The sequence below is a fragment of the Bombus vancouverensis genome, chromosome 1 (genome assembly GCF_051014615.1).
Source record: "Bombus vancouverensis nearcticus chromosome 1, iyBomVanc1_principal, whole genome shotgun sequence".
NCBI lineage: Eukaryota > Metazoa > Arthropoda > Insecta > Hymenoptera > Apidae > Bombus > Bombus vancouverensis.
The window spans coordinates 17391896-17411638 of record NC_134911.1 but is presented as its reverse complement, the minus strand read 5'-3'; the positions used below and the strand labels follow the sequence as shown (position 1 = coordinate 17411638).

General features: G+C 37.6%; 6 protein-coding genes across 7 annotated transcripts; 1 reads left to right on the top strand and 5 right to left on the bottom strand.

Moving 5' to 3' along the window:
- Window positions 1–1291: 1291 nt before the first annotated feature.
- Window positions 1292–5372, top strand: LOC117153578 (uncharacterized). The gene is made up of 3 exons (XM_033327741.2): window positions 1292–2737; window positions 3337–3398; window positions 4263–5372. Exons 1-3 carry the CDS (start codon window positions 2723–2725, stop codon window positions 4678–4680), a joined length of 495 nt encoding a protein of 164 aa, XP_033183632.1. The 5' UTR covers window positions 1292–2722; the 3' UTR covers window positions 4681–5372.
- On the bottom strand, window positions 5365–7065 carry LOC117153307 (uncharacterized). The gene is made up of 3 exons (XM_033327226.2): window positions 6797–7065; window positions 6400–6464; window positions 5365–6224 (listed from the first exon to the last, which is right to left on the bottom strand). The coding sequence occupies exons 1-3, from the start codon at window positions 6797–6799 to the stop codon at window positions 5516–5518; spliced, it is 777 nt and encodes a 258-aa protein (XP_033183117.1). The 5' UTR covers window positions 6800–7065; the 3' UTR covers window positions 5365–5515.
- A 116-nt stretch (window positions 7066–7181) lies between these two features.
- Window positions 7182–8926, bottom strand: LOC117153309 (uncharacterized). The gene is made up of 3 exons (XM_033327228.2): window positions 8034–8926; window positions 7739–7791; window positions 7182–7653 (listed from the first exon to the last, which is right to left on the bottom strand). Exons 1-3 carry the CDS (start codon window positions 8049–8051, stop codon window positions 7524–7526), a joined length of 201 nt encoding a protein of 66 aa, XP_033183119.1. The 5' UTR covers window positions 8052–8926; the 3' UTR covers window positions 7182–7523.
- A 1435-nt stretch (window positions 8927–10361) lies between these two features.
- On the bottom strand, window positions 10362–13443 carry LOC117153304 (uncharacterized). The gene is made up of 3 exons (XM_033327221.2): window positions 13311–13443; window positions 12901–12956; window positions 10362–12502 (listed from the first exon to the last, which is right to left on the bottom strand). Exons 1-3 carry the CDS (start codon window positions 13332–13334, stop codon window positions 10810–10812), a joined length of 1773 nt encoding a protein of 590 aa, XP_033183112.2. The 5' UTR covers window positions 13335–13443; the 3' UTR covers window positions 10362–10809.
- Window positions 13444–14676: 1233 nt separating this feature from the next.
- Window positions 14677–16695, bottom strand: LOC117153308 (uncharacterized). The gene is made up of 3 exons (XM_033327227.2): window positions 16629–16695; window positions 15597–15658; window positions 14677–15425 (listed from the first exon to the last, which is right to left on the bottom strand). Exons 2-3 carry the CDS (start codon window positions 15624–15626, stop codon window positions 15162–15164), a joined length of 294 nt encoding a protein of 97 aa, XP_033183118.2. The 5' UTR covers window positions 15627–15658; window positions 16629–16695; the 3' UTR covers window positions 14677–15161.
- A 340-nt stretch (window positions 16696–17035) lies between these two features.
- LOC117153306 (palmitoyltransferase ZDHHC3) lies at window positions 17036–19731 on the bottom strand. Of its 2 annotated transcripts, XM_033327224.2 has the most exons (8): window positions 19614–19731; window positions 19113–19489; window positions 18829–18976; window positions 18540–18725; window positions 18334–18470; window positions 18171–18255; window positions 17884–18096; window positions 17036–17810 (listed from the first exon to the last, which is right to left on the bottom strand). In XM_033327224.2, the coding sequence occupies exons 3-8, from the start codon at window positions 18907–18909 to the stop codon at window positions 17649–17651; spliced, it is 864 nt and encodes a 287-aa protein (XP_033183115.1). In that variant the 5' UTR covers window positions 18910–18976; window positions 19113–19489; window positions 19614–19731; the 3' UTR covers window positions 17036–17648. The 2 variants fall into 2 exon arrangements, with proteins under 2 accessions (XP_033183115.1, XP_076477687.1); XM_076621572.1 differs by lacking the exon at window positions 19113–19489 and having other exon boundaries at window positions 19614–19682.
- Between the last annotated feature and the right edge of the window lie 12 nt (window positions 19732–19743).

The window sequence follows — 19743 nt, the reverse complement described above, 5'->3', positions numbered from 1 at the left end:
GTAACGCGTTGCTCGTTTTTGTTTTCGCCCGGTCTATCGTTGGAATGCACGCGCAATTCGGTCCAGCCGAGTATGGACGTTTTACAAGGCGAGGCGATCGGTTTCCCTTTCTCCTATAGTCTGGCGTACGGTACACACGATCCTAGAACTATGGATCGTCTTACGGCCACGATTTCTATGGATCTTCCCCCTGGATCCTCTTGGACGATTGAACGGATCGGTTTCGTGAAAGGGTACACCTCGATTCTGGTGAAACGATGCCATCGCAGAGAATAGAAATCACGAGTAGTTCGGGGAAGGAGATTCTTTTCTCCTGTCTACGATGCATTTACCTTTCAATCTCGGTATACAGTATAGATTTTAGTTTAGATCACATTGTCGATAGATAGAATTCTATCGAATTCTTCAAACGATGGAAGAGAATTAATGGCAGCATATTGGCAGTACATTTAAGCAATTAGAATTTAATGAGACATTCTGTATATCGTTAGACATTGATTAATAAATAGTTTGTTTCGTTAACCGAATTGTGGAATTTAGAAGTGAACAAATTTAAGTAGCACTTAGAATTTAATAAAGGATCATGCTGTCTATACGAGCTCGCTATATTAGTCACGCTAGCTGTATATTCTTGCCTCAAAGTTATTCACGCGATAGACATCATCTCACAGGATCAAGTTTAAGATCAAGTTTACAATATATTACAACGAATACCAGCTAAATTGCCACCGTAATAACACTACGACGCGAGACGTGTACACGTAATATTTCGAAAGGCGTCACAGCTCCTACTCGATAATTTACGATGACACGTCTTTCATCAACTTAACCAGCTAAGCCACGCAATGTGTTCTTGAACACGCGCCACGTTTTATACGTTGACAGGAGGATAAAGAACGGGAAAGAATCGGATGTCTTTCATTAGTCGTTCTACCGGCCAAATAGTCGCCTATGAAAATTCAACTTTAAATGAAACGTTAAACGCTTGCATCTTATTTCGTCAAACGCAGAACACTCGAATGTTTGACATTAAACGTGCGAGCTTCAGGTTTGATTCTTATTATGCAAATACATAGAAAGTATCGTCTAAGTGAAGTCTGGTCTGACGTTAATTAAGCTGCTAATTAACTGCATTAAACTGCTGTATAGAATAAGATTAAACAAAGAATAAATCTGACGTCGAAAACCTAACGATCCTACGGAGTCGTTAAAGTACTGCTCTTTGATCCAACTTTCAAAAGCTCGATACAATTTGATACAACTGACACGTAGCTAGGTTGTTAATAGCAGATGCAATTAATTGCAGACTGATATCTGGAGATAGGACGATGCTTTCAAGACGATCTTGAACAACAGTGATTATCGCGACAAAAGATTATCGCAAGCAATTGTATTATGACGACGGATAGTTCGTTGACCCGGCGTTCCTTCGATTTGTTAAAAACGAAATCGATAAGCAGGTTTCACTTTGATGACGCGATGGTGCTTCCTGCAACATTGTTCAACACGTTCACTGCACGCGTCTATACCTTTACTATAGATGTACCTATCAAAGCGACTTCTAAACTCGAATACTTCGAAATTTGGAAAAAACGAAAGAAATGAAAAGAAGAGCTTGAAATTCTAGGACATAGATCCTCTCAGAATTCAAAGCTTTAGATTCTAGGGCCATGTTATATAATATCACGTTATATGCAACGAAACTAAAGAAACTAAAGATAGGTTTAAAAGTTAAAATACCTGATCGAAATCAAATTCTCAAAATCTTCACTTACATCGCTGCGATTTTCAGTCCGCCTAAGCGAAACCCGACAAACTGCACCCCAAAGTTCAGTCGAAGCTCGTCTAGAAAACTTCTCCAGTTTACCAAAAGCTCCATCAAAATCCCACAAACTAACATTGAAAAAAAAGTTATCCAATTCAAAAAGAAGTCAAAGAAGCGATTTCTACAGAATCTTGGAAAACGTCAAAAAAACATTTCTCGCGTAACCCAAACCGCGCGTCCGTCTGATCGTGACCATCCGTAACCACTGCTCGCGATTGTGTCTAATAGCAACTGCGTGTAAAAAGTGACAAACAGAAACATCGTGCTAGGCGTCGATATCGTCGTTCCCAGACGCCAGAGACGAGTGAAACGAACCGCGAGAGCACCCACCTCGTATTACGACGCTGATCTTGATCTTGGCCGTTCACCCGGCCAAGTCCAGCTTTCATTAAAAAGACCACAGAACAAGAATATAACGGTGGCGATAGAGAAGAAGAGAGCGAGGTGAAGAGAGGAGAGGAGCAGATTGGAACAGATCGGAACGGATCGGAACGTGTAACTCTACTATGAAAAAGAGGAAACGAACAAAACGATGAGATCGAGGTGAAGGGTAAGCTAGCAGGTGGAGGGGCTGCTCTGGTCCTCCGCTTTTTGCCACGGCTTCTCTATTAGCCGGCACCTTTCACGTGCACCGGCTTTACGGCTGCGAAAGATTCCCTTTCATTCTTATCCAACTCCAATCACGTACATGTATAAAAGCAGCGAGCGTGTGCACGACCAACAGCAGATCAAAACCGCGGTTGAAACCGCCAACTGTATCGCAAGGAAGGAACCGGTAGTTGGCTCCTGTAGCCTTCGTCGAGCGTTGTCTACTTGATACTTCTTCCTCTGCTTATACTCCAGAGCTGATTATTTTACGGTTAAACAAACGAAACAGGTGCTCGAGGGCGCAACACGATGATCAAGCTCGCGGTAAGTTCACCCGTAGGGTGGATCTTCAGTATCGTTAGAATCTTGTGCCCTTTTCTCGATTTGAATAGTAACGAATAGTACTTTGTTTTTTTTTTTTTTTTTAGAAGTTTCTCTACCATAGAAGAATTCTTGGTAGTAGAGAATTTTTGCTAAATTTATCCTAATCTAAGCTTTTCTGAATTATCCACATGTGCATAGCAATTTTCACGGTCAATATCGTCGATTGTTAATCTTGCATTTTGATACACTCACGTTGCATCGGAGAAAATATCTTCTTAATATTATCGATAGACAAGCGAGAAAATTCTCCCGATAGTATTCAGTTCAGTTTGACAGAATTACTGTTATATATGGTAATTGTCAATTAGAAGTTCCAACAACTTGACACATTGGAAATTACAAGATCGCTTTAGACAAATTTCACGCAATCGAGTTTCTATATGCAAATATCGTCATTTCATATAGTAACACTGCAGAAAGACGTTTGCAACAACCTGAATTCACTGAAATTTCTCTCGATTTCGAAACTCTTGAAAACTTTGCATGTTTGTAGTAGCATTCTAAGACGCTGGTACTAATTGAATTGTCTCTCTTTGCAGGCCGTCTTTGTGGTTGCCTCGTTGCTCCACTTGGCTTCAGCAGGAGGACAGCACGGTGGACAGTAAGTTTGCTTTATCCCTGTAGAAAATAGCGTACACGAATGTTGGATCGTTCTATAGTCACGCGGAAATACATGCGTCTGTAAATCACTATAAATTGGAATACGTTTAACGAACCGTGACTCGACCCACGCGTATCGACTTTCTCCACGGTTCTTTGCTTATCGACGGTCAATTTTCCTCGAGAATTATCGAACGTAAAAGAGACTGGTCGAACGAATTCATTCTTGCCCATTGAACGACTCAGGAAGCCGATGTTTCCGAGCTATTACACGCATAATCGTCCGTATCGAGGCGACATTCGAATTAGCAGTCTGCGACTGAGACTAATTGAATAGTAGCTAGTTTCTGAACAAATATTTCGATATTTACTTATTTTTGTAAAATTACGGTATAACTGATTAAAACGTATTTTACATTTGACTTTGGTAAATGATCTTAATTAAGAATAACAAAGACAAAGAATGAACGCGTCCGTGATGTTCGTCGTACTGGAACCGTTCATTTTTACCGAATCACTCGGACTAATTCGTAGAAACTAACCATTTTCTTGATTCCATGACACGAGCAGACTCTGAAATTCTCCTTAATGGACTTTTAATAACATCGCTTTAACCATCAGTTTAAAGAATCTTCCTGGAACCATCAGGGTCAAGAAATTGGAAACCGACGTCGCTTTCCATAAAGATCCACCATTTCTACTGAAAGAATATAAATCTTAGTCATTTAAACGATACTGCCAAATAATTCTTTTGAAGCCACTATTAAGAATGGAAAACCATCATCGCTTTCGTTAAAATCTGTCATTAAAAAGAATACGAACAGACGAAACGATACAAATCTAATCATCCTAAAAACATTTTCAGCGACCATGTGGTAATTCACGTGCCCTACAAGATCAAGACGATTCATCACACGCACACCATCACGAAACACATCCACCATGGCGGTGGAGGTGGTGACAAGTATGAAGTTCTAGGCTACACCGTGGGTCATCCGATAGATTTGGGAGGTCACGGCGGCGGTGGTGGTTACGGTGGTGATATCGGAGGCGGCCACGATTTGGGCGGTGGTGGCGACTTCGGCGGTGGCCACATCGAATACAGCAGCGGTGGCGGCGGTGGAGGTGGTGGAGGTGGTGGCCACATCGAATATAGCGGTGGCGACATTGGCGGAGGATACGGTGGCGGTGGATTCGGTGGCGGCCATGAAGGAGGTCTCGGAGGTGGATACGGAGGAGGTGGTCTCAGTGGTGGAGGTCACGAAGACTGGGGCGGCCATTAACCAGTGGCTCGCGCTAATTTTGGGAGGAATACGGTAGTTTTCTTTGGAAAAGTTCGATTGGTTGTTCGAAACGCGCTTTCGACTCGAATTTTATTTTATTTGGTACTTGGTTAGGTTCTTTTATTTTATCTCATTTGCGAGAAGAAGAAAATCAATTTGTTAAGTCTTTTGAAGCTTTAGTCAGTTACCGGATACCGGTGACGTGTTTATAATTTTCTGAAACGTGGAATATGTTCGATTAGAAAAGAAGCTTCTGTTTTCGAGAAGCTTCTGTTAGAAAGTATGGAATATCGAAGAAGTCGAGTCACCGCGCTTCAAAAAACCATCAAGCATCCCCCCATCGCACGACACTTTCACCTCTTCACGTTTAAGGGAGATAGTTCTGAAGAGATAGATATTTCTTCCGAGAGATTTTATGTCTTTTATTACTGTTATTTTTGTTTCTTGACTGGTGTTCTTCGGGGAATGCTGATCGACACTTTATCGCCCTGCCCCCTTACCTCTCGTCCTAGTCTCTCATTAATCTGTCGTCACATCGTTCGTAATGTTAATGTAAATATTTGTTACTCATTTATTTGTTTGTAATATTGTTTTATCTATTGTCTACCGCGGCACGAATGATCTATGTATAGTTACGTCGCGAGAAAGTTAATTAAATTGCGTGTGTACCTGAAACATCGCCACCTTTTTATTTCCTGTCTTACTTATTATTTATTACAACTATACAACGACCAAAACTTACAAACAGAAATTAGAACAAACATCCAGAAACCACGTATCTACAAAATCACATTACACATACATGCGTCTGCACATTTAATACCGTTCCAACGTTCTACGTTTTACTATCGTTTTTCGTTCCTCGACTGGAATTCGTCGGTGTTTTATGGATCCTTTTCCTAGATCTTCGACGATGATCGCGTTTATCCCTAGTATTCTCGTATTCTACATCATCCACCAAATATCTCCCAGCGTCCGTTTTGGTTTCGAACTCCTCTTTAAACCCATCGTTCTCGATATCACCCTGTTCTTCGTGTTGATCATCGTGAAACTTGTGCATCTGACCAGATCGAACGTGTCCAGTTACCGTTTCTAAACCCTTTTTGTACCCCTCTTCGTAATTATAACTAAGAGACTCGGTATTTGGGGGTATATCATTCACGTCCTCGTGAACCGCGTAAGTATCTTCGCCATGATCCTTCAAGTCGTTATCTTCCACGTAAGACGGCGGATGATAAGAGTCTTTGTGATGGTCGTACACAGGAAAATACTTTTGTCTGTCTCGTTTGTGATTCTTCGGCCATTTCTCGTTCAATTTCTCTTCGTGATCCTCGTGATGGTTCTCGTGGTCAAGTTCCTCCTCGTGCTCGTCCTTCAAATCGTGATGACGCCCGTACTTCCACGAACTCCAACTCGCGTGGTGAGTCCTGTGATTCTTGTGAGTTTTCGGCTTCTTCGGCGTTGGCACGTGAACATGGAAGAGAACGGTCCTCGTGTGCGTGTGGTGGTTGATCAGATCTGGCACGAGAATCTTCAGGTGTACACTGCAAATAAGCGAAAGGGAATGAGCGCGACTGCTGTGAAAACGAGAGTGCAAGCCTCGTGAACAGACGCTCGTTTTCGTCAGAGAAAGCGGGGTACGCTGACGGTGCGACTGTTCGATCTCGAACATTCAACGATCTTAATAAATCTTTTGCTGCAGTTTTCATAGTTACTTACTGCTTGGAGGATACTCCGTAGATCGCGATTTGGTTTAGTAGAAGAAGGCATAGGTATTTGAAGATCTGTTGGAGAAAGAAGAAACGGCTAATAACGTTAATAAGACGTAAAAATTGCAGTCCTGTTATGCGAATTATGTAAATCTTCTTTTGTGGAATAAAGAATATTTAAAACATAGGATATTTGGAATATAGAATATAGAATATATATTTGAAAAATAGAATATAGAACAAAATGAACGACAGTATTCGACACGGTGACACGTTATTCGAAAGAAGCAATTACAGAACTATAAAATTCGGCGGCAATTTTATCAAAAATTTTCAAAATTCTAACACCAAATATTTGCACAGCGTTCTATATACAACACCACTGTAATCACTAATTCTTTCATTACCATGGTTTCTATCAAAGAGGATAAGCGTCGAACGTCAGGATCAACGTTTCAACATCGTTTGACGTCGTAGAGAATGCTCCTCTTTTATATCCCACCCTCTATCGTAACGAGTACAGTGGAACCGCAAAATTGTCATCGAAATTTCACGGACCATCGAGCACTTTCGCCGTCTAGTTGAGATATGCTCCGTCTGCCAATCCGCTTCGAATGACACGCCCTGGAAAAACGTGACCGTGGAAGTTCATTGCCGCGCCGGTAATCCGTTGTTGCTTAAGAAACGCGGTCGCTGATGCCTGTGATTGCACCGCGGTCGCTTCTTTATCTTTTTCCTTATTTATTAGTTATTTATGACAGATATACATTAATGAAAGAAATAGCGAAGAAATATGTTTTTGGAAATAAACTTCTTTATTGATTCCTCATAAATTCTTTATCCTATTATGAATTCTTCAACATCTTTCCTTTGTTGACATAAAAAGTGACCTTATCTTCTTCGAATATTTAGTTTCTAATTCTTTGTATATTTTCTCTTATTGTGTACAAAGAAATTTGCGAGCTTTTAACGTGCAAATTTACAAAATTTGTTCCCAGCTTAACTTCGTATTTAAATAAACTCGTTACACATAGAATACTGTTTGAACATGACTTGTAGGCTCTATTAACTACTCGTTGGGTTGTAATTTACATCTATTTGTATTATATTATATATTATATTATCCGCTTATTTCTAATAATGTTTATCGTCTTCTTCTATATCCTCCTTCGTATCTTCGTGATAATGCGGCACGACTTTGTAGATCGTATGCGTGTGCTTTATGTTCTTTATTCGATAGGGGATATGGATGATCACCTTTTTCCTATTACACGAAAACATAGAAGAATTACTATGCGTCCTGTCGATATAACTGCACTTAATAAAATAATGTTAATTCAAATACTCACGGCTCAGCTGGTTGTTGCAGCGACACCAACAAAACCAGTAAAGCAACGGCATACTAAAACAAAAGGATACAAATTTTACAAATGAAATCCTTCGCGAATCGAAACTTAACCCGAACCATTCAGCGGTGAAATTAATTAATTTCATTTTTTACAAATTTCCCAAAGTTTACAAACGATCAGTGTTTATCTTCTTCGAAACTAAATGATTGAACTTGATAGAGTTAATCGGTGTAACTTCTGGTTCAGTTCCTTTAAAAATATGAAACTACGAAAACAAAATGATGTCTTTCCGTACCAAAAGCTTTGCTCTCATTCTGAGAAAACTCGTCACTTTATACCGCTCGCTTCGAAGACGCTTTGAGAAGCAAACACTTTCTGCTCGTGATCGTAACAAATCTAACGTTTATATACATGCAGCTGAAATTAGCGAGGCGAATCAGTCGAAGCATAAAATGTAGCGAGAAACTCCGCCCAACGTGCAGGGATCCCAGCCATCGTGTTCTAACGTCTATCTTCTCATTTCTTTGCTTTTCACTAAACAAGACATCGCTGTTTACACTTGTTATCATGCGAGCCAGCCATGTAACTGGTTGCTATTCCAAAGAATCAACAGGTCTGCGTTTGGCACGCGATACGCATCACGGTGTTTGGAATTCTTGTAATTATGTTGAACGAGCTATGATCGCTGCAATTTCTTACTAAAATTAATTTTAATTACAGACTTTATTCGTGTTGTTTTGTCAGCAAACCTGTTGCACGCACTTTGTAATTGAAACGATTAGATTAGAATTTGACTGAATTTAAGAAAGATTTTTTAATTGTATGTTAGAGGATGAGAAGATGTGGATTAGGAGAAACTTATCTGTATGACAAACTACAGTATGACGCTATTATTATCTTCAACGAAGTGTAATTTAATTTAAAAAGTTACAGATAAAAGCAATTATAATAATTTTCTTTTTTACTAGAGAATATTACAGTGCAATAAAGTCGTTCTTTTCTAGAAACTAATAGGCAACAACTATATTACCATTTGAATCTTATTAGCGTCTCTATTCAAATATCGAATCACTGAAGAATCACACGTCACGAAACGCGGCAATAATTGCTTCCAAGAAACCAAATAACTACTCGTCTCCAAGCAAAAAAACCTCTGCGGGTGATCAGAGAGTTTCTAACCGCTCAGAAGTGATGGAAGAACTGACCGCATCTAGGAAACAGCGGAATCTACTGCACTTCCTCCGGCCGCACCCAACCGAGAATCAACTGTTCGACTCGTACTGCACGCACGTCCAGTTAACGAGCAGAGATCGTTAATAAGAATGGAGAGGAAACACGTAAGAACATACATATAATGTTGTTAATTGTAATTATCTCGAGCCTGAATAACTGTTATATTTTTATAGCATTTTTATTACGTTCTCAAGCGAACCGTCATTTCGTGATTCTAACGCTTCGAAATTTCTCCATTAACTGAGAGGAATTTGATTGCGTCCAAAATATTTGAAAATAGATGAACGATGTAGATAAATGGACACGGTAAACTGAAAATATACATAAAGGAAGGAAAATGTAGACATTACACGCTTGACGTGAATGGAGAAACGCGCGAGAACGGCGCGTCATCGCATTAATTATGTATACGAGCTAAACGATTAATGTACTTAATCGAATGTTTTTCGCGATAATTTTGCGTAAGCACATTAATCTTATCTCGTTTTGGACTTTGCTTTCGAACGTAACGAGTCACGACATAGACGTAGCGTCTATCACAATGTGTATCGCGTGCCGATGTAGCGATTAGGTGTCTTAGGTAATTAATGCACTACTTTCGTTTTTCTAGCTTCTCGCGAGCAAAGATTATTACGATGTATCGAAGATATATTTGTATAAAATAATCGAGGATCAACGTACGAAGAAAGTGATTTTAAGTAATCTATAATAGCGATTCATCGTTCCAGCATGACCATGAATTAGGCAAAAACAGTCTCGCTTTCGAACAGGTCACGCATAAATTATTTGAATTGAATGCAACCGTGGCTACACCGTGAAAGAATACGCTATTAAGACTGTTGGAAAAGCTTTTCAACGCGTTCAATTAATTTACATGTGCAGCTCGCCAATTAAAAGTGAAAATCGTTCGTAAGATGGAAAGTGAAAGAAACAAAACAGAATATTTACTTTTATGTTGCGTGTAATTGTTCGTGAAATAATCAACGCAACGATGGAAATTAAGATAAGAACTACGGGATAAGGGATAACGCGTGAAACACGTGTGAATTATTACAATTTTTGTACGATTTTATAGCCTCGAAGATCTCTTAGAACGATCGTTTCTTTTGGTTTGAGGATGGTTTGAATTTTCCTACGTTTTCCTATTTATAAGTTCTACTCGCTAAACGGATGTACTGTTTAAAATAATCAGAGCACGTTAATTTATCACGTTCAATATTTCAGGAATTTCGCGTTCCAAATAAATCGGAGCAAGCAACAAAAATCTTATAATTCAACCTTAATATCTATCCCGTGCTGTATATTTATGAAAAAAAGACGATTTGCCAATTATCTAAAACAGTGCAGCAGTTTCTTAAGACTAACGAGTTTCAATAAATACAAAACGATATGAAAAATTAGTTATTCGATAACATTTTAATCAAACAAAAACATATTCGTTCGAGTTACACTTGAGTATCATAAATTAGCCTAGTATACTTGACCAAAGGAAGCATAACAAATGTACATATGTAAATTGAAAATAATAAAATATCTGCTTTTTCTTCCTTCCTCGACAACGCAATCACAGTTGAGATAATATAGTATAAAATAGACAAATTGAAAAAAAAAGCGGCAAAGATCAATTAGAAACGATCACGATATGCTTAAACTCAGATTTTCCACATCTTCGTCGAATTTCTCCAGAACGGTTAAATCCTGAGCAACTGCAACGACTTCAAATTGTCCATCGATCCGTTTCTCGACGCGGATTTCACGCTGCTCGCTGAATTATTTATCTTCTACCCGTTTTCATGTTGTTCATCGGAACCAGACTTCGCATTCTTATTTTATTATTCTTATATCTCCTTATTCTTGCGAGCAACACTTCGGCTTCGTCGACTTCTTCGCGGTCTTGGCCGTGGCCGTGTATTTAAATAATTCATCCTATCGTCGTTTAAGTTCCGAATCGTCTCTAAAAACGCGTCACCGTTACCGACGCTTCTCTTTTGCAACCCTCCGTGATTTGCTTTACTCGTCGATGATTCAATCGCTTCGCTCGGTCGTACGTTTATTCCCTTGCGAACCTTCCAATGAGGATCGACGGATCTGGGTACTTTCGAGTGAACAGGGCTCAGCTCCATTGGCTTGAAACCTTCATCGTTGCTATTCTTAATGGCGGGCTCCACGCTTCCGTCCAGATTAAGATACCTCATGTTCTTACTTGCAAACTCGATGCTATATTTCGGACCATCTTCGGTAGACCCTTTAGAATTATTCTTCGATTGACGTTCTTGATTGATCGAAGTTGGAATTCGCGGACTCGTGAAGGTTTCGACATTTGGAAACCTGTCGTACGAAGTGGTTGGATTACTATAAGTTGCGTGCTCCGAGACTGAAACGTTTATCGGAGTCTGCAATTGCTGGAAATCGATGGTCAGCAGTTTCGAATGTTCGTTATTAGATTCGTTTAGCGATGGATAGTATGGGTACACGCGATCGACCGAACCTTGGAAACCAGTTGCTCGCTGACTACCTTGCGTCTTATTTGCTTGATCAGGTAGCTTGAAAGGAGAAACAGAATTCACATGATTGTTCCTCGACGGTGAAACCAAAGATGGGTGTCTTTTATGATGTCCGAGTTTCTGGACACCGTGTACGTTCCCATGTTTGAAATTCAGTTTATACGTCCTAAAGTTGCGATTCCCTGTAGTGTAACCATTCGTGCGTCCAACGTTTTGAACGTGAGCGTTCGATGGTTTTGAAACTTGAACAACGTTGTCGCTAGAAGACAACAGACTATCCGAAGAGATCGAATGAACGTCACTATGATGATGCTCATACGAGCCGATCAATCCTTCCTTAGACAGGGGAAGTGATTCGTGGCTGATTATCGAGACCTCAGGGTGTTCTATTATTTCAGTGGGTGGAAGAATATTTTTATCAAACGTCGACTCGATTTCTGTAGCCGGTAAATGGGTTATCAATCGTATCATCAGATGATTGGAATTTAATGGTTCCAGAAGTCGTATGTACACCTTATCACCTATTCCTGGGAAATTGAACGGTCCAACGAGGGGACCCAATGGTTTTGGAGGATCGACTATTTTTTTAACTATATCCACGATCGAATCCAATATGTTTCTATTCTTCGTCACCCTGTATACGGGCTCGATGCGAACTGCTCCTTCGTCGAAAGCTTCCGCAGGTCCTTGCACAGTTTCTATTTGCTGGTTTTCGATATAGTTCTCCTTGACGTCGTACGATCGTCCCGTATGAACGCCGGATTTTGCGCCAGAATGTTGAAGCTGCCTTCTACGTCGATTTGCTTTGTATCGATTTACACCACGTGATCGCGATGGCTTCGAACGATCTGTGCGAACTGTCAGCGTCTTCTTCTTTGCACCTAGGGGAATATTTGTATGCAACGTTTGTTGGTTGCGGGTCATTTCTGGTCTTGGAGCTTCTGGTCGAGAGGTAGTGAATATTTCGTTGGTGTTGGTGCCATTTTGGTATTTGGACTGCGGCAAATGATCCTTTGGTTGCGATCGCCTAAATTTCAAATAAAATTTTTTACGTTATTATCTTTCTAATTTGTTTTGATACCTACCTACAGGGTGGTTGGTAACTGGTGGTACAAGGGGGTGATTCTACGCGAAAAAGAAAGTCAAAAATATAGAATACAAATTTTTCGTTTGAGGCTTTGTTTTCGAGAAAATCGACTTTGAATTTTCGCTCGGTACGCGTGCACTTTGTCGCGTCTCGTTATAACGGATCTCACTGTAGATCGTTGTCTCGATGGAAAAATTAAAAAAAAAAAGAAAAAATTAAAAAATTTTTTTATACTATATATTTTCGACTTCTTTTTTCGCGTAGAATCACCCCCTTTCCGCTTGTACCACCAGTTACCAACCACCCTGTATATGATACAGTTCGTAGAGAAAACGTACCTTTTGGAACGCACGGCTTCTGCATCGAGGAACATCGATATCAATACGACGCAGATCTGCAATCATGGAAATAAAATAAAAAATCCGTCAACTTTATACTTCTAGTCATTAATCATTTCTTTTCTTCATATTTTCTTCATAAGACGATATTGATAAAACGAGTTTGCATTTTTAAGTAGTACACTCTATCATATCACAACCACATCACGAATATCGTTAGACGAATTCAAAGTAAATCTCAATGATATTACAGATCATTTTTGTCCAAGTTAAAAAAACATTCTTTCACTTTCTATTATCTTCCACTAATTTTTCATTGATCGTATTTTTATTGATTCCTTTTGAAAAAATCGAAATAATCGCAGCGCCGTCATCTTCGTGTTGTGCATAGCGCGCATCGATCCACTCACCGTAATCACACGTGCGATCTTCATGTCGTTGATGGTATACCACGTCCCACTAGATCACTTCACCGATCCTAGTATGGGGACGTCTGTCCATCGGCAACGTCTTTTAAAGCCTCCCCGGACCCGCTTGTACGCCAGCGCTAAACTGGATCTGACAACATTGTTTTGCGTATGTGCGTGGTATTAAAGCCAGTGATTTTCTCTTGAATGAAAGAAAAACAACGAGAAAAAAATACAAGTGTACAACAAATCCTACCTGTTTCGTGCCGACTCACCAGGAATTGGTGCGCATCACACGCTACCACTTTGCAACCATAAGACACGCGCGATGATAATTAACAAATTTTTCGAACCACGAAGCGTTTACGAAATTTAGATTTGGTTACTTTTAAATTTGTGTGTCTTATTAAATAGGGAAAGATCTCCGTTTCCGTGAAAAATAAAGTGGCAAAATGAGGATTTGCTTATGAAGAAAAGAAAAATGCAAATTAAAAGAAAAATCTCTGCCTCATAAAGAACAAGGTCGTCAGGAATGCTAAGGATAAAAAATTGTTTTGAAATCGCCTTGTAATTTCTGTGAGAAAAATATCGAACGTACTATTTTACAATTACAACGAAAAAATAAATTGACGAAAGAATCCCTGTTTCACAAAAGGTAAGGTAGTACGGAATCGCGAACAGTAGTTTCGCGAAAGAACCGTGAACAGACGCACTATAGTTAACGACGATAATAAATTGCTTTTCTTTTTCATTTATATATATAAAGCGACGGTGTGCTCATAAATTATAAATTATTTCATTGCATTCTCTCAAATTCCACCACTGAACAGAGTATTTCAATGAAAGTGAATTTCCCTGTGTAAGATATTTTCAATTGGACGAACGAACGTAAGCGCGTATTTCTATTTAAGTAATTAAGTATTATTCGTTTGTTATTTAGAAATGGTAATGATAAAAAGCCAAACTTTCAAGTACTCGCTCGCGCATCCCGAGATACCTGTTTCAAACGACGATTGATAGAAATGAAAGCGGCAGCATACCTGTCCTAAGAAAATAGTAAACAAATACCCGTATCGCAATACCATAACCATAACGAATGGTGAATCGAACAGAGAAGGATAAAAACAAATAGTTAATTACTTGTTAAGAAGGTTTATTAGAGGTACGCCGACGTGTAGATGATTGCTCGACAGATAGTAAAAACTGGTATAATAAGGAATTGTTGAAAATGAATGTGGATCGCGTCCGAGAATTTCTTGTTTTTAATAAAACAAAAAAAAGAAGGTCCTCTGGAAAATGTCCCGCAGAACGTCCCGATGACAGGGAAAACTGGAAAATTGCGAAGTACATAATTGAATTTAATACGATGTACAGAGGTTTTGTTTTTTTATTTCCAATTAAATCGTGCGTTCTACATTTCAGTAAATTGTCGTAGATCACGGAATTTGATACATATTGTCGTTTCTCTACATGATATAATTGAAGAGTAATTTATTTTCAATTATCGAAAGTATAGCTGTAATTCCAAGAATTTGACTTCGAAGTTGGTGATGTTTCTTACGCACACAGATAGTTTATCGTTAAACTTTTCCCAATTAGTCGTAAAAGTACACATAGCCATACTCCGAAACAACTTACGCTTTTTTCACTGTTTCGACAATGTAGTAATATATACCTGAATAAAAAAGAAAAAAAGGAAGGAGAGATCTAATCGAGAAACTTGGTCGCTGCAGTTGAATAAATAGCATCTCTCTAATGCATAATACAACTAGATGATAATAGAGAGATAATAGAGTCATATCACGGAACGCTGTGTGTGGCATTATATTCAATTACAAATCTCGATAGATTAATTTAATTGTAATTGAAACGGCGCTTTCCATCGAAACGAAAACCGTACGCAGCGCTGTTCGGTGCGCTGACTAGGGCGGGATTCTTGTACTGATGAAACGAGCCATGTAAATGCGGAGGCCTTACGGCGTTCTGTTCTTCCTCCTGCGACCCTTTCAAGTAGAATGCCTCGAATTGTCCTTCCGGTAACAGAATATCCTTCAGCGATTTGTCGTTCGGATCGTAAGCCATCCCATTTAACGCCAAAGAAATTAAAAGAGAAAAACACTGGAATCATAAATAGACGAGACTTTGTAGTATATGTAAGTAACAATTACATAAAATTCGATAACTCAACAAACACTTATTCATATAATTTTACCTCGTTAAAATGAGTGATTGGAAATAATAAGATAAATTGTTAAAATGTCTTGATATAGTGGAAGTAAAGGTACGTACCGTAAACAAGGTAAGAAGGTTTGCTGCCATACTTCGATCTGTATTCTACGTCGATCAAAGCGCTGAAATGACGAAGAATGTTCTAAGTATAAAGTGAAAACTATGTCGCTATAAAAGATACGAAAGCTCTAAATCATATAATTAAAGTTATTTGAAATAATTGTTAATGACACGGCCGCGATACGAAGCAACCAACTGAGTCATATTTTAATGTCGTAGAAAACTTTGTAATTGCAAAAATTTCACAAATTTATTTATTTATTTATTTGGTACTTGAATCAACGGGAGACATTCCCTCGAGACAATATATTCTGTTCTATTCTTGATCGATCGAAAGATTTACATAGATCAAAGTATACAATTAATTTGTTCCAGGTGGATAACACAGATACTACATCGATGAGAAGATTACACGACTTCTATCGAATTAACATACGTAACCGTATACTTTATATCTAAACGCTATTGTTTTCTGATTGTTCGCGATGGTACGTGTTTTCTACTTATCTCTCCTTCGATCAGTGTACGTAATCGATAAAAAACTGACCAATTGTGATCTGCGCGCTCATTCGTCGTTTATTTCACGAACACGCAACAGGTTTGTGTTCTTTCTCATTACATTTGTCCGTTTTCTTTTATTATACACACGATTAAAAAGAGTTTATAGTGCATCCTTAATAACTAAAAGTAAAGATGTATTTATCTTACTTATTGAACTCTTCTATTTCGACGTTTACAAAATCGCGATACAGGAAGTTATCAAAGGGATAAAAATATTCATAATTAATTTAATTAAAGCTTAATTAACTTTAACGCGTCATTAATTCAACTAAACTAAGCGTAAGTAATTGCAAAATCTACTTTCACTTTTCTGTGAGTCAGTAACGATTGAAACCGCTCGCGAGGAAAGAAAAGGATGAAACAGCAACGTAAATTCAATATAGAATTTAAGTCAAGATATTAAGTCTACTGTAAGAAGTTCTCTATCATAAAAAGATTGCTAAACTACGAGTTTTCATAGTTGAAACTTACCGAACGTGGTCGTAGCAAAAGTGAAAGCCGCTCTGCACACAACAGTTTAGAGAGACGTTTCCTCTACCTGCACACATTTAACGACCTTGCCACTGCCAAGCGTCCCCACCCTGAAGACCAAGAGCAACCTCGAGGCCTGCAGAAACGGAAGCCGACAGAATTGGAAAACGTGCAATCCTGGACTTCGCCACTGGCGTTGAACATAGGTTTTGTAAATAAAAAAAAGTTTGTGCTGAAAAAAAATAATAGATAACGAACAAGAAACTGCATAATTTATGTAAAGACAAATAAGAACAGTATTGGTAGACGTAAGAAATTGTATTTGTACAAACTGTACAAAAAAATCAGGTATCGTCGTAGAAATACAGTATAGAAGAATAAGAAAATGTAATTAAACTATAATATGCTTATAATCGAAAGAAATAAAATTTATCTTATAGAACCTTTTCTTTTTTGTTACATATCATATCACATAAATTATTCGCAAATGTAAGTAGTACGTTATTATCACAATGTGCAATATATATTCCTTAAAACAGTGCGAAACGTCGATCCATTAACTCTTCGAATCACTTAAAACTCATGATATGATAAACTTAATGTCATGTTCCGCATATTACTTATCACATATAATACACAATCGCACATAGTTTTATATATATTAACTTTCACAGTATAAATTATGCTGGTACGATAAACAAGTCCCAGTATTACACGTAGATATTGATGGATAAAAAGTAACTTAGCGCTGTCGCTATTACGATCAATAATAAAATGTTTTAATACAAGAAGCTTTACAAGAAGCATACCTTATCATATGCTTACATGTTTACAAATTTTAATTATAATATATATGTTGGATGTTCGTTTTGTTTAAGTATCTCTCATAAATCGTCGCAATAAAATAAGAATGTTAAATAACAGTACAAGATTATAAACATTCTCCTTGCTGATACATGAATTCATGATGCATCACAATTATTTTACATTTACAAATATTAAATATCCCTGGGATGCATGTTACACGGAATATAAATAAGAATCTTGTTTTGTCTTTCCTTTTGGAGGAGAAGTAAAGGGTGAGAACCAAGCAATCGAAAATCTTCCAAAGACAGCTTGAATGGATTTCCATCTACTATTACGAACCCACCTGGCTTCTTCTTTTTTAAGTTGCTCAATACCCTATAAAAATGATATAAATAAGTAATCAATTTGAAATTACAATTAATTTTTTATTTAATTATCGTGTACATACAGTTTCATCGTTCCAAATTGCTTGTAATTGTGTCCCTAACATTACAGCCGTGAAAATGGCAAATAAGAGGGCTTCGAATGCCAAGCAAAGTAATAGTACCACTGTTGCAGGTGGATTAAATGTAGAACATTCTTTCCATTCTTGTCTTATGCATGTAGTAAATTGTTGTATACATAGCAATAAAGAATGCAATGACATTGCTGCTATATAGAACTAAAATAAATTACATAATATAGATGATGCTTCGTGTCATCACTTGTATAGCATATTTGTATAGCAAGACTTACAGTAAAAAGTACAAAATATTTTTGATTATTTTCCCCAACACAATTATTAACCCATGGACAATGATGATCCATTTTTCTAATACATCTATAAATAAAATATTTAAAATATCTGTAATTTTTCTATGTATTCATAACTAAGATATTACAAATGTTATAAATTTACCTTTGGCACACAGAACAATGATGTGCTCTATCAGGCTTAATACAACAACATTTAGGACACTTAAATATGACTTGTCCATCCCTAAATCCCATTTGTTCAATCATTTCCTTGGTAGCATTTCCTTTCAGAACAGCACCCTATAAATATGTTTAAGCCATATTACTAGTATGTTTCAAATATGCTAGCTCCATGTTTTCATGTCTTACTGGATCTGTGAACATTGTCCTTAAATGAGATGCAAAAGCCAAGAAAGTTAATGACTGAAATATTGCAGTGTTTAAACTAGAGTATAAAGTATTTATTGTGGGAATAAGGATAACTGCCATTACTACAAACTCTGCATAAATTATTAACAACCAGGTTAAGATAGCACATATAATCCCACATATGTCCTATAACATAAAATCAATTAAAGGATACTTAGTATCCATAAAGAATATTTCAATTATTTAATTACATATTATTTAATACCATAAAATATTTGTATATACATACTTTTATACACCACAATCTTCCACCATAACATTTATTGTGAACATCCTTTTCTCTTTGAAAAGACATATAGTCATAATCCATGATTTATTGCTATTTACTAAATTTTTCACTGTTAATCGCACGAAGAGATTTCAACCATGGTTCTTTGCTTGAAATAAAAATTAACCCAAATATTAGTAAAATTTTATATGGCGTATTATATTTTGTTTGTGATTTGTGAGAAATCAAATCCACTACAACAAATTTATACTATGAAATAACATGGAAATAACCTAGAATCTAACCTCATAACTAGTATTAGCAGATTTCTCTTCACAGATTCACCAGAATCGGATAATTTGCATCAACTTTTATTTCAATTTTTGTTCATTATGATACATTTAACGTGTTTACGATGAATATCAAGTGACAAAATTGATTTCTCCTCAGCTTTTATTTAATTAGTCTAAGTAGTAGATTCGTTACTAAATAATTATGTTATTAATATAAAAGTTCTCTCAAGTATCCAACTGTCGTATGTTTACACCGATTTAAACGCAGTGCAAAGTAAATGAACTGAAAACGGAACTTGAACATGTTATCACATGTAGATTATGATAACTTGATTTCTAAACGTCACCGATTATTCGCCATTGAACAGCATTACGAACGCACCACGCACCTGCATTTGAACGAACAAATGTTTTTAAGAGAAATAATCGAAACCTAAATCCATTGTCTTATCCAATTACAACAACGAATTTAAAAAGAAATAAAAAATGAATGTAAATAATACTAGATATTACCGGTTCGAATGTTGTCTACCGCATTCTTACACGCGACTGTAAGTTTGACAGTACATGGTAAGGGTGGGGGTTACAGTGCGCAGCCATATTGGCTACTTGTGACTTTTGGGAGGAAGCGAGCAAAAAATAA